Here is an 11,610-nt window from a genome sequence, read left to right on the forward strand (position 1 = left end):
CAAACCATATCGGCATTCATTCCTCTTTCATAGTTATCTGTTAATATTCATCGTCTTGATGATTTAAATGATCACATCCTTTCTTCCTAATGACCGTTATCCTTGAAAAGAAGTAGCATGCCCTAAGCCGCCATGTACTTACTTCCTTTTGCACAATGTCAAGATCTGGAATGATTTGCTGTTATTTGATAACTTTTGAACAACTTATAGAAATTGTGTTATATTATTCTGTTCTGTTCTAATAGCTTTTAAACCTGACTTCTTTTTCAAAGTTTATGTGCACAATTTGCGATGGACAGTTTGCCGGTCAACCAGTTGTATGGCAGCGATTCATTAGAAACCGCTGAAAGGGAAATACAGCATTTCTTTCCTCTTCAAAGCACTTTAGGCTTGATTAAACCTCATGCAACAAGTGAACAAAGAGGTAAATATTTAAGAATAAAAGTGAATGTATACATTTTCTCCAAATTTTGTGAACATTTAAAAAATTTACAAGCAGAAAAGCAAAACAGGAAACAGAAAATTCCGAAAGAGAAAAGTTGCGATGAGTACTCCTATCCTTCATTTAGATTCAACAATTAACTTTGTCGTATTTTGTCTTGCTATCTCTCTCACCTCTCCCTCCCTCATCCTTCTCTGTCTTTCTCTTAATCAGAAATGATATTGAATTTTGCTGAAGTCTTTTTCAGAATTTATGAAAATGATGAGTTGTTTTTTCCATGGATATATTAGTGCGGAATATCATGTTAATGATATTTCAAATATTGAACTATATCCTTCCATTCCTATATATATGTTTCTTAGTTATGATGCATTTTTAGATATGCTATTGGATACTATTTGCTTATATTTTACTTGTTTTTTTTTTCGTATTGAGACTTAAAAGTGAGATTGATCTCTGCTTTCCATTTTTTTGGTTTGATATCTATCAGGTTTAGAAATCAATGGAATACTTCATAAGGAATGTGAATATATTTTTCAGTGCTCACTCTTCTTGACTGAGTGCCTGTTATTTGTTTTATCTGCTTTAAATGATATCCTATTACCTTTGTGACAGTTAGGTACTTAATCTACTTTCTCATTTCTTGAGCTATTCTCCTATTTTTTGAACTTGTGTTAAATGTTAAATGTACTTTGTCAGAAAATATATGATTTACATATATGCTGGATAGAAATAATCCTAGGCTCACATTTTTTTTCTTGGAGTTTCTTGACAGAGTATCTCTATTCTTGTTTCCTGCATTTCTTTCAAGAAACCTGGTGCCATATTTACTTTTGTTTCATTGTAAGTAATATGGTGTTTTGCCAGAAGAAAGTGTTAATTTTTGTTTGTTTCTCAAGTCTAGTAGTTTTACTAACATATGTCTGAGATTTGACCACTCTTGGTTTCTTTTTCTAGATACATGTTAGTCTTTTTCACTGTCTAGATTCTTATCTTCTCTTATTTCAAGATGGTTTTCCTGCTTGATAGTTTTAAATACTAGTTATGTTCCATTGTTCTTTTTTTTTTCTTAGGGATTTCACCAGCTGGAACTAACAGGGGATTCTTTTGAAGTTTCTGAGTATTTAGATTGACTTACTCAATTTTTAGTTAAAAATATTCTCTTTTGGTATGATGAAGTCAAATTTCTTAAATACATATAGTAATATATATTATTTAATTATATACACAGATATGTACACACACACACCTACATACACACACGTGTAGACATGCTTATCTTTGCCTAACTTCTGTATCTATCACTTTCCCTATTGACTTCTCTTTCTTTATTTTGCTTTCCTTTACTTGGCTGTTTTTACTTCTGTTCTCTATGTCCTTCTCTGTATTTTAAGTTACATTAGACACCTAGTTTATTTCTGTTATTTTATCTTTGTCTTTCATGAGTGCAGCTTTTATTTCACATCTACTTATTGCTTGGCCATTTCTAGTTTTGAGTTTGAAGTTCTGATTTATGATTTATGATTTTTTTAATGTTCAAACTGCTTAATTCACATTAGGGTGTCGTGTTACAGTTTGGGGGGGTATTTGTCATCCTTCTGCTGGCTTTCTTTCTTCCTACCTCCCTTCCTCTTTCTCTTTCTTTTATTTATTTCTTTAACAGGGGAATAAATTTTTTAATTAGCATAGTAATTTTAATTTTATTTTTATAATGGCTCAGTAAAGATTAATAAGGGTTTGGGTTAGCTCATTTCATTTCTCAGCTCAGATTTTCTCTTGGTTTTGTATTAATATAATTAGGTAGTTTCTTAATAGGTAGGGCCTTTGCAGGGGGTGAATCTGTCTCACTACCTATAGTACTCTTTGTTTATCTTGAACGTTAACCTGAGCCACTTGCTGTCTTTATCTAAGAACTGTAAGAGACTTTTCTTTTCCAAGGTGCCTCGTTTTACCAGGAAGTATTGATTTCCAAAAACTGCATTAGTCTTCAAATACCTTGCTTGCAATGCCACAATCACCCACTCCTACCCTAATTCATTCTTCATGGTGCAAAGGAAATTATCGTTTTAGAGCACAGATCTGAATATGTTCTTGCTTAGAATGCTTTAAATGTTCCTTGTTGTTTTTAGAGGAAAGTCCAGATTTCTTCACAGGGCATAGCTCTTGATAATCCTTCTTCTACTTACTTGGCCAACGTCATCTCCGGTATATTTTCACCCAGTCACTTCTTCCTGCCCTCTGCACTTGGCATACATTACTCACTCTGCCTGCAATGTCCTTTCCCTACTTGTCCACTTGGTGATCACACCTTATTTTTACCATGCTTAACACAAAGGTCAGTGTCTCTGTGAAGTCATCCCTGACCTCTCCAGAGAAAGTTAATTGTTTTCTCACCTGTGGTTCTGGGGACCATATATATTACTCTATAATAATGATCACTTTCTCATGATATCTTTATAGGCCTTGCTCTCTGTTGAGACAGTCTCTGAGGAAAGGTTTATGTTTTCTTCCCTTTCATTTCTGCAGTGCCTGTCTTAGGGCAGATCCTGGCCACCTCCCTTCCAGCAGGAGAGGTCCAGCCTTCTCCAGGCTGTCTGTTGGTTATAATCATATTGCCTTTAGCTCCCAGACCACTTTATGTGCTTTTGATCTGGAGCAAAGAAGAGGCCGTTTTACCAGAAAGCTCCCAGTTTCTCAGTTGGTTCACCTTTGTCTCTAGAATGTAGCCCTCAAAACTTAGGCTGTTGGTGAGATTTGGACAACATTTGCTTTGTTTAATTCCCTCGATGGTACTCTGATTCTTCAGGGAGAAGAGTTCAGATTGGCTTTATCCTTCAATCCATATCTAGCAAGAAATTCCTTGGCATTTGTAGTATGAGGGTGAAAATAGATCTTTATTCTTAGCATGAGATCAGGTCCCTTCCCCTTCTACTCTTGTGGCCTACTAGGTGTTTCAGGTGGTTTCTGGAAAGGTGAGCCTCAGAGACTGAAAATCTACATTAACATACTGAAGTTCTGAATGTCGATTTGGTGCTTTGGAATTTTAATTTAGTTTGGCAGAGTTTTGCCATGTTAAACCACAATATGCAAATTAAACTATCATTTTCCTTAGTTATTTCAGTCTACTTGAGTATGGAGGAAAAGTGAAGCAATCTGCAATATTATCAAATATCTGTTTTTCTTAGAGCAGATCCTGAAGATGGTTAAGGAGGCTGGATTTGATCTGACACAGGTGAAGAAAATGTTCCTAACTCCTGAGCAAATAGAGAAAATTTATGCAAAAATAACAGGAAAAGACTTTTATAAAGATTTATTGGAAATGTTATCTGTGTAAGTTTCTGATACATAATTATTTGCATTATAAAAGTGGTAAATGTTCATTATAGAAACTTTGAAAAATGCAAAAATTAATTAAAACATTTCATCTAATCTCATTCATGAAAAGACATTCTGCTAACATTCATGGTTCATCTTTTTTCTATTTCCTTACCTCCCTCCCTATCTTCTTTTCTCTCTCTCCTTCTGTCTCTCCTCGCTCCCTTTCTTTCATTCTTTCTTCCTTCCTACTTTCCTTTCTCCCTTTCCTTCCCTTCCCTTCCCTTCCCTTTCCTTTCCTTTCTTTTCCTTTCCTTTTCTTCCTTCCTTCCTGTTTCTCCAAGTCTTCACATTAGATATAGAGGCTGCCTCAGTTGAAACCGCTGCTTCACCAACATACTTAATTGTTGCCTGAGTTTCCTTATCTGTTGAATGGGAATAATAATAGTATCTATCTAATAGGCTTGTTGGCAGGGCTACATAATTGATGTGTTGAAAGTACCTAGAACAGTGCATGACAGATATTAAATACTTGATAAATGTTAGCTATGATTATTAACATCTTTTTTTACATGTGTTGATACCTTGTCAAACTATGTATACATAATAACATAAATATTACGATAAGAAATACACTCTTTTAAAACTTCTTTCTACATGATGCATCTGTTCCTGACAACACATACTTTTATAACCACCACATAGAAATTAAAGGCTAACATTTATTATTTCCTTAATTCCTGGCCTTGTGATGAGCTGTACACACTTTATTTCATTTGACTCTTATAATAATAACTCTATGAAGTAGTTTTACTAGAATTTCCACATTGATTTTGAGAGAACATAGGCCCAGGGCTAGAAGTTGTCCACAGCCACAAAACTAGTGTTTCGCTGGGTCCTGAACCCAGGGAGTCTCTGCTTTTAACTGCTGCTTTCCAAAATTCTCTTTTACACAGAGTTCATAATTATGTGAACATCATTATCGATTTACTATGAGTTAAATGTCTTCTCTATTTTATATATATTAAACATCAAAAATTTTCTATACAGTCATGCTTTGCAGTACAATATTTCAGTCAATAATGAATTACATGTACAGCAGTAGTCCCATAAGATTATCATGGAGCTGAAAAATTCCTATTGCCTTAGTGACATCATGATCATTGTAATGCAATGCATTACCATTTCTGTTCATATATGTTTAGATACACAAATAACACTGTATTACAGTTGTCTACAGTATTCAGTATAGTAACATGCTATACAGGTTTATAGCCCAGGAGCCATAGGCTGAACCAGATAGCCTAGGTGTGTAAGAGGCTATTCTATCTAGGTTTCTGTAAGTATATTCTAGGATGTTTGCACTACAATGAAATAACCTAATGTCACATTTCTCAGAATGTATCTGCATTATTAAGAGGTACATGACTGTACATACACACACACATGCACACACACACACGTGTGTATAAAATATGTATAAGAAACCTCTTTAATTGCACGTCTTCTCTTTTTTCAGTTCCTGACAATTTGTCAATGAGTTTAGGAAGGAAGAATTTATAAAGTTAACAAAATTTAATGGAATATATATGCAATTTAGATATAAATAATAAGCAGAAGCCTAGGACTGCACCATGACAGCTTAGAAAACTAACTTTCATACTTATTGCAGGTTGCATTTTCTGGGAAGCTGGAAGAGTTTCTTGTTCAGGCTATTGAGTAAGGATGCCATGAGGAAGACAGGGCAAAGAAGCAGGATGGGGATGACAGCAAGTCAAGATGTAGTGCAGACCGGACAACATCCTCTGCTAACCACAGCTAGATTGGTCTATCAGAGTTGTCCAGTATTGGCTGAGATGACCAGGCTGTTGTATGCTCACATCACTCAGTTACTTGAAGTAGGCCATCCTGGCAATGAGGATGGCCTGAGCAAGGTGGCTATCTTAACTTGAGGCAATCCCTGAAGGGGTTAGAGGCTGCTGGACAACCATAAAGCAACAAGTCTTGAATCCATGACAATATCTCTATTTACAGACCTCAAAGTAGCAAAATAATAAGACTTCATTGACAAATATTCCCTAGAATTAAATTATAGCACTCACCTAGCATATAAACCTATTAGAAGAGGGAGAAATGAAAAAAAGAAAGTACATGATTGCATTGATAAGGACAAAGAATAAAAAGGAGCTCCCTGGCCCAGGCTGCAGTGTTCTGTCTTTAGCCTTGTTTGCTGTGTCAACAGTTTTCAGTAGGCTGGGTCTTCTGAAAGCACCGTTCTTTGCAGGGGTCCATCTATGGTCATGATTCTGACCAAGTGGAATGCTGTTGCAGAATGGAGACGATTGATGGGCCCAACAGACCCAGAAGAAGCAAAAGTACTTTCCCCTGACTCCATCCGAGCCCAGTTTGGAATAAGTAAATTGAAAAACATTGTCCATGGAGCATCTAATGCCTATGAAGCAAAAGAGGTTGTTAATAGACTCTTTGAGGATCCTGAGGAAAACTAAAGTATATACTGTGAAGTATGTACCTGTTTAATTATTATTTTATTTTATTTGCTTGTTGCAGTGACTGAGGTTAGGACAAACCTGTCCTAAAAAGAGAAGAACTTTTCCTAAATTCCTGAATCAAGCTTTATTTCCTGTGAGACACACTGTTCTATTGCATATTAGCCACACAGCCTCAAAGCTGAACCTTGTAGATGCTGATGACCTTGGGGATTCTGGTTGCTTGTAACCAGGCTGAGGATGCTGCATCCAGGCTGGAGGGATGGAGACAACAGGGCAAGCAACGCACCCATTGGTTCACACAGCTTGGTCTTGAGCTGTGGTGTCTTCTACCATGATATAAAAAGCCTCATGCAGTCCCTCTACTCAGCTCCTTTCCACTTCTCTGCTTTGAATGGCCAAAGTTTCTTTCTTTTTATCTTTATTTGTTCTAAACAAAAAAAAAACAAACCAAAACAAAAAATAGGATACATGCGCAGAACATGCAGGTTTGTTACATAGGTATATGTGTGCCATGGTGGTTTACTGCACCTATTGACCTGTCCTTTAGGATCCTTCCCCTCACCCCCCACCCCCCAACACGCCCTGATGTACGTTGTTCCCCTCTCTGTGTCCATGTGTTCTCAATGTTCGACTCCCACTTATGAGTGAGAACATGTAGTGTTTGGTTTTCTGTTCCGGTGTTAGTTTGCTGAAGATGGTGACTTCCAGTTTCATCCATGTCCCTGCAAAGGACATGATCCTTTTGATGGCTGCATAGTATTCCATGTACCACATTTTCTTTATCCAGTCTATTGCTGATGGGCATTTGGGTTGGTGCCATGTCTTTGCTATTGTAAATATTGCTGCAATAAACATATGTGTGCATGTGTCTTTATAGTAGAATGATTTATATTCCTTTGGGTGTAAACCCAGTAATGAAATTACTGGGTCAAATGGTATCTCTGGTTCTAGATCCTTGAGGAATCACCATACTGTCTTCCACAATGATTGAACTAATTTACATTCCTACCAACAGTGTAAAAGTGTTACTATTTCTCCACAGCCTCACCAGCATCTATTATTCCTGACATTTTAGTAATTGCCTGAATGGCCAAAGTTTCAGTGTACAGTGTACAATGATTGTACGGTGTACAGTGATTGAAAAACCCACAGTCACCTTGGGCTGGTGGGAATATAAAATGGTGCATCTTCTGGATAATCATTTGGCAGTTTCTTAAAAGGTTAAACATAGAATCATTATTTAACCCATCAGTTCTCTTCCTAGGTGTATTCCCAAAAGAACTGAAAACAGGGACTCAAACATATACTTGTACAGTAATGTTTATAGAAAAATGATTCACAATAGCCAAAAGGAAGAAACTACCCAAGTGTCCATTAACAAAACAATGAATAAAGTGTGGTATAAAGATACAACGGAATATTATTTAGCCATTCAAAGGAATAAAGTATTGATGCATACTGCAACATGGATGAATCTCAAAAAAATTTTGCTAAATGAAATGTTAGACACAGAAGAACACATATTGTATGTTACCACTTATATGAGTTACCTAGAACAAGCAATTATAGAGAGAAAAAGTAAATTATAGCTTGGGGCTGAAGGAAGGGTGAAATTGTAAGTTATTGCTTAATGGGTGCAGAGTTTTCTTTTAAGTTGACAAAATATTTTGGAAATTGTTTGTGGTGATGTTTGCAAACCATGCAAATGTCATTAATAACATTGATTTGTACACTCAAATGGTTGCAATGGCAAATTTAATACACACAACCCCTGACATATTGCCAGGATAAAAAAAAATAGTAACAAAAATAGTGAAATAAGGAAGAATGATTTCTCAGACAAGCACAAAAAGCTCTTGCAAGAGAACTCTTCAAAACCCATTCCAAAATGATACAAAATTAAGTTAGTGTTAGATTTTTAAAAGAAAATGCATGTAATCCTAACATGGAAACCCTTAATTAAAAGTAAGCCTTTATGTTGGGAGTGTAAATTAGTTCAACCATTGTGGAGGACAGTGTGCTGATTCCTCGAAGACCTGGAACCAGAAATACCATTTGACCCAGCAATCCCATTACTGGATATATACTCAAAGGAATATAAATCCTTCTATAAAGATACATGCATGGATATATTCATGGAAGAACTATTTACAATAGCAAAGATGTGGAATCAGTCTAAATGCCCATCAATGATAGACTGGATAAAGAAAATGTGGTACATATATGACATGGAATACTATGCAGCCATAAAAGGGAATGAGGTCATGTCCTTTGCAGGGACATAGAGTTGGAAGCCATTATCCTCAGCAAACTAATGCAGGAACAGAAAACCAAACACCGCATGTTCTCACTTATAAGTGGGAGCTGAATGATGAGAACACATGGATACATGGGGGGAACAACACACACTAGAGCCTGTTGGTGGGGGCTGGGGGAGGGAGAGCATCAGGAAGAATAGCTAACGGATGCTGGTCTTAATACCTAGGTGATGGGATGATCTGTGCAGCAAACTACCATGGCACACATTTACCTAAGAAACAAACCTGCACATCCTGTACACATACTCCTGAACTTAAAATAAAGTTGAAGAAAAAAGTAGGCCTTTAATAAAGTTCTTAAACAGTTAGTAAATAACGGAAATTTTGTTTCAAACAAAATATAACAATACCAACAAACTCCCTAAACTCTTTCTTGGGCATCTCTGACCTGAGAGTCCTGCTGAACCCCCAGCTGCTCCCCCAGGCCACCCCACAGCCCCCGCCTTTACACTCCAGCCTGTCCATCATGTTCAGAAGGAGCTGCACAATCTGTCCTGGTATTTTTCTCACCCTCTTCCTATTGTCTTCCTAACCTTTGGTTTAACCAGCAATTCTGAATCCTTGAATGGGTTGGGTAGAAAGCTTACTCACAAGTTAATATTTTTAACCCTGTCACAAATGTTTGTTCATTAACTCATTGCTCTGTAAATGTTTGATGACTGCTTACTTGCTCAGTCAGGCTGTCTATAGGTAAAGGTTAAGGCCCATCTCCCAGCTCTGTGATTTGTGTGCAAAACTTCAATATGGAAACTGATAACTGCTGAAAGATTAGTGTATAGCACTGTCATTTATTTTATTAAGTGCATTCTTTCTTTTCCTAGAACTTTGAGAAGATAATACATATGTTCACATCAATATACAACCATTTGGCACAGCTTCCTGGGAGGAATAAGAAAAACATGCTTTGGAGGAAAACTCAAGATACAAAAATGAATGGCTATGCATAATAACAATAAAAATGTATTCCCCAAACAAATCTTAATGTTTATTTTTACCCGATCTTCCAGAAAAGATTTAAGGTATATAAATGCACACAATCTACAACAAGATAATTGAGGGAGGAACACGGAATGTGGGGAAGAAGAGAGTAGGAGAGATCAAATAAAGCCAGGAGTGGAGTTAAATACAAATGCATCCTGCCTAATGTATATTGAAAATTGGTCAAAGTTTTGACTCTAAATTTTCTTGCAGAAAATGAGGAAAAGGATGATATGTAGATTTATATAGTTTGCAAACTATAGTACTGTCCAACAGTCCAGGCAGTGTACCTAACTCCCTCATGGTAAGACAATGCAAGAAGGTAATAAGACAATTTTGTTTTTGTTTCTTTTCCTCTCTCATGATGTACTCTGAATGATGTTTTCTGCAGTGGTATGCACTTAAGCCCATAGCCAGAGTAATGTGTGGTTCCCAGCATGTTAGCCGTGACACCCTCTTTTTCATTCCACTCAGGAGAAATATTGGATTGCACATGATTGAGAATAATGTTGCTGAATGATTAACTTTTCAATCTAATTTCTTAACTCTAATATTATTAAAAGTAAGACGCTCACAAGCTTTGATCCTTCCACATTAGTAACAGATTACTCACTGCAATACTTTCATATTCCAACATAATGTTTGAGAAGCATGCCTGTGAACAGTGTTAAATTATGCAAAATCTAATTATGTACATAGGAGTTATCAGTAAGGATATTTCTCAATCTTTCTCCAGAATGCAGTAAAAAATAAGGTAAATCAATTATTGGCTTCCTTTAGATTGTGCAGAGAAATAAGTACAGTCAATATCTTCACTTTCCTCACTTCCTTCACCTTCCCTGCTCCCGCAGGTTGAATAGTATTATCTGATGCTTTCCATGGCCTGATAGTATTTGGATATTCATAATATGATTGTGCTGAGTGGCACACTGCTATTGCCTCAAGAATGATCCAGACCTTCGAATGCACTGGGGGGGAAAAAAGAAAAAAAAAACAAAAACAAAAAAGAACAACTCTCTTAAAAGTGATATCGTATTTCACCAGCAGATGGCAAGCTACACTCAGTTGTGTGTATATGTGACTAAAGTTGTGCAAATATTTCATACACAAGACATAGAGAAAGGCCATTTCTTTCTAATTGAAGTAGCTAGAAATCTAATAATCAATGTCTAAAGAGATCTATCCAATTAAGCTTTAAGTTGAGTTCGTCTTGGTCTCGAGGGGATTGTATTTAGTGGGTGGAACACAGCAGCAAGAGGTAGGCATGTAAGGACTGGGGTTAGCAGTACTTGGAAATATCTTCTTGCCTCTAGGGGAGAAAGATTTTAAAAGGCTAGAAAGTCACCAGGGCTTCTGCTAAATGGGCTGGTCTTGAATTTCGGCTGGACTTTAGGTAGTAAAAGCATGGCCTGGACCACTGTGGCTGAGACAAGTAAGGCCTGAAAAATCAGCAGGAAAAGTTGGAGCTTGAGGCTAACTGTCAGCTGATGAGATACCCAGGAGGGTGGGGATGTGGGTCTGAATTCAGGGACGGGCTCAGTAAGTAGGCAATGGGACACCTGTGCAGAAAGTGCCTCTATCCCATCAGCCAAATACATGAGGATGACTTCACTGGGATGAGGTCAGTGTCTACATGAATTCCCCCAGACAGAACAGTCCCCATTCTCTAGTACTGGCTCAGTCATGCACCTTGACCCTAAAGCCAGAGTCTCTCTGATGGCTACACCCAGTCCATCCAGCCCAGTTCCATGACAGGACACCCAAAGCATTCTTGATTTGAGCCTAATGCTCTCCAGTACCTTCTTTGGATGCCCTGTGGAAGATGGACAGATTTCGTAAAATATGCTGTCCTCTATTTGTGGCCCTCTAGCTGGACTGTCTTAGTGCCCCTTCTGGACACTGAAAGGGATTCCTGACACTGATGCCTATCTGAACTGTGTCTGAACCTGCTCAACCATTGGAAGCTACTTTGGATGACCTCCAAAGCCAAACATTTTATGCATTCCAAAAAGGGAGAAAGATGACTCAGCAATTGTCTGCCTAATTT

General features: G+C 37.2%; 1 protein-coding gene across 7 annotated transcripts in view; it reads left to right on the forward strand.

Annotated features, from left to right (window-relative positions):
- NME8 (NME/NM23 family member 8) overlaps positions 1-11,610 on the forward strand; it is a 406,785-nt gene extending 395,175 nt beyond the window's left edge. For 6 of the 7 annotated variants that reach the window (XM_055115852.3, XM_055115855.2, XM_055115851.2 and 3 more), the window contains 4 exons: positions 273-424; positions 3,628-3,772; positions 6,042-6,279; positions 9,407-11,607. In XM_055115852.3, the coding sequence (XP_054971827.1) occupies positions 273-424; positions 3,628-3,772; positions 6,042-6,264 (520 nt within the window). In that variant the 3' untranslated portion in view covers positions 6,265-6,279; positions 9,407-11,607. Of the gene's footprint in view, positions 1-272; positions 425-3,627; positions 3,773-6,041; positions 6,280-9,406 lie in introns of all 7 variants that reach the window. The other variant, XR_008626206.2, reaches the window with a different exon arrangement.

The sequence above is a fragment of the Pan paniscus genome, chromosome 6 (genome assembly GCF_029289425.2).
Source record: "Pan paniscus chromosome 6, NHGRI_mPanPan1-v2.0_pri, whole genome shotgun sequence".
Taxonomy (NCBI): domain Eukaryota; kingdom Metazoa; phylum Chordata; class Mammalia; order Primates; family Hominidae; genus Pan; species Pan paniscus.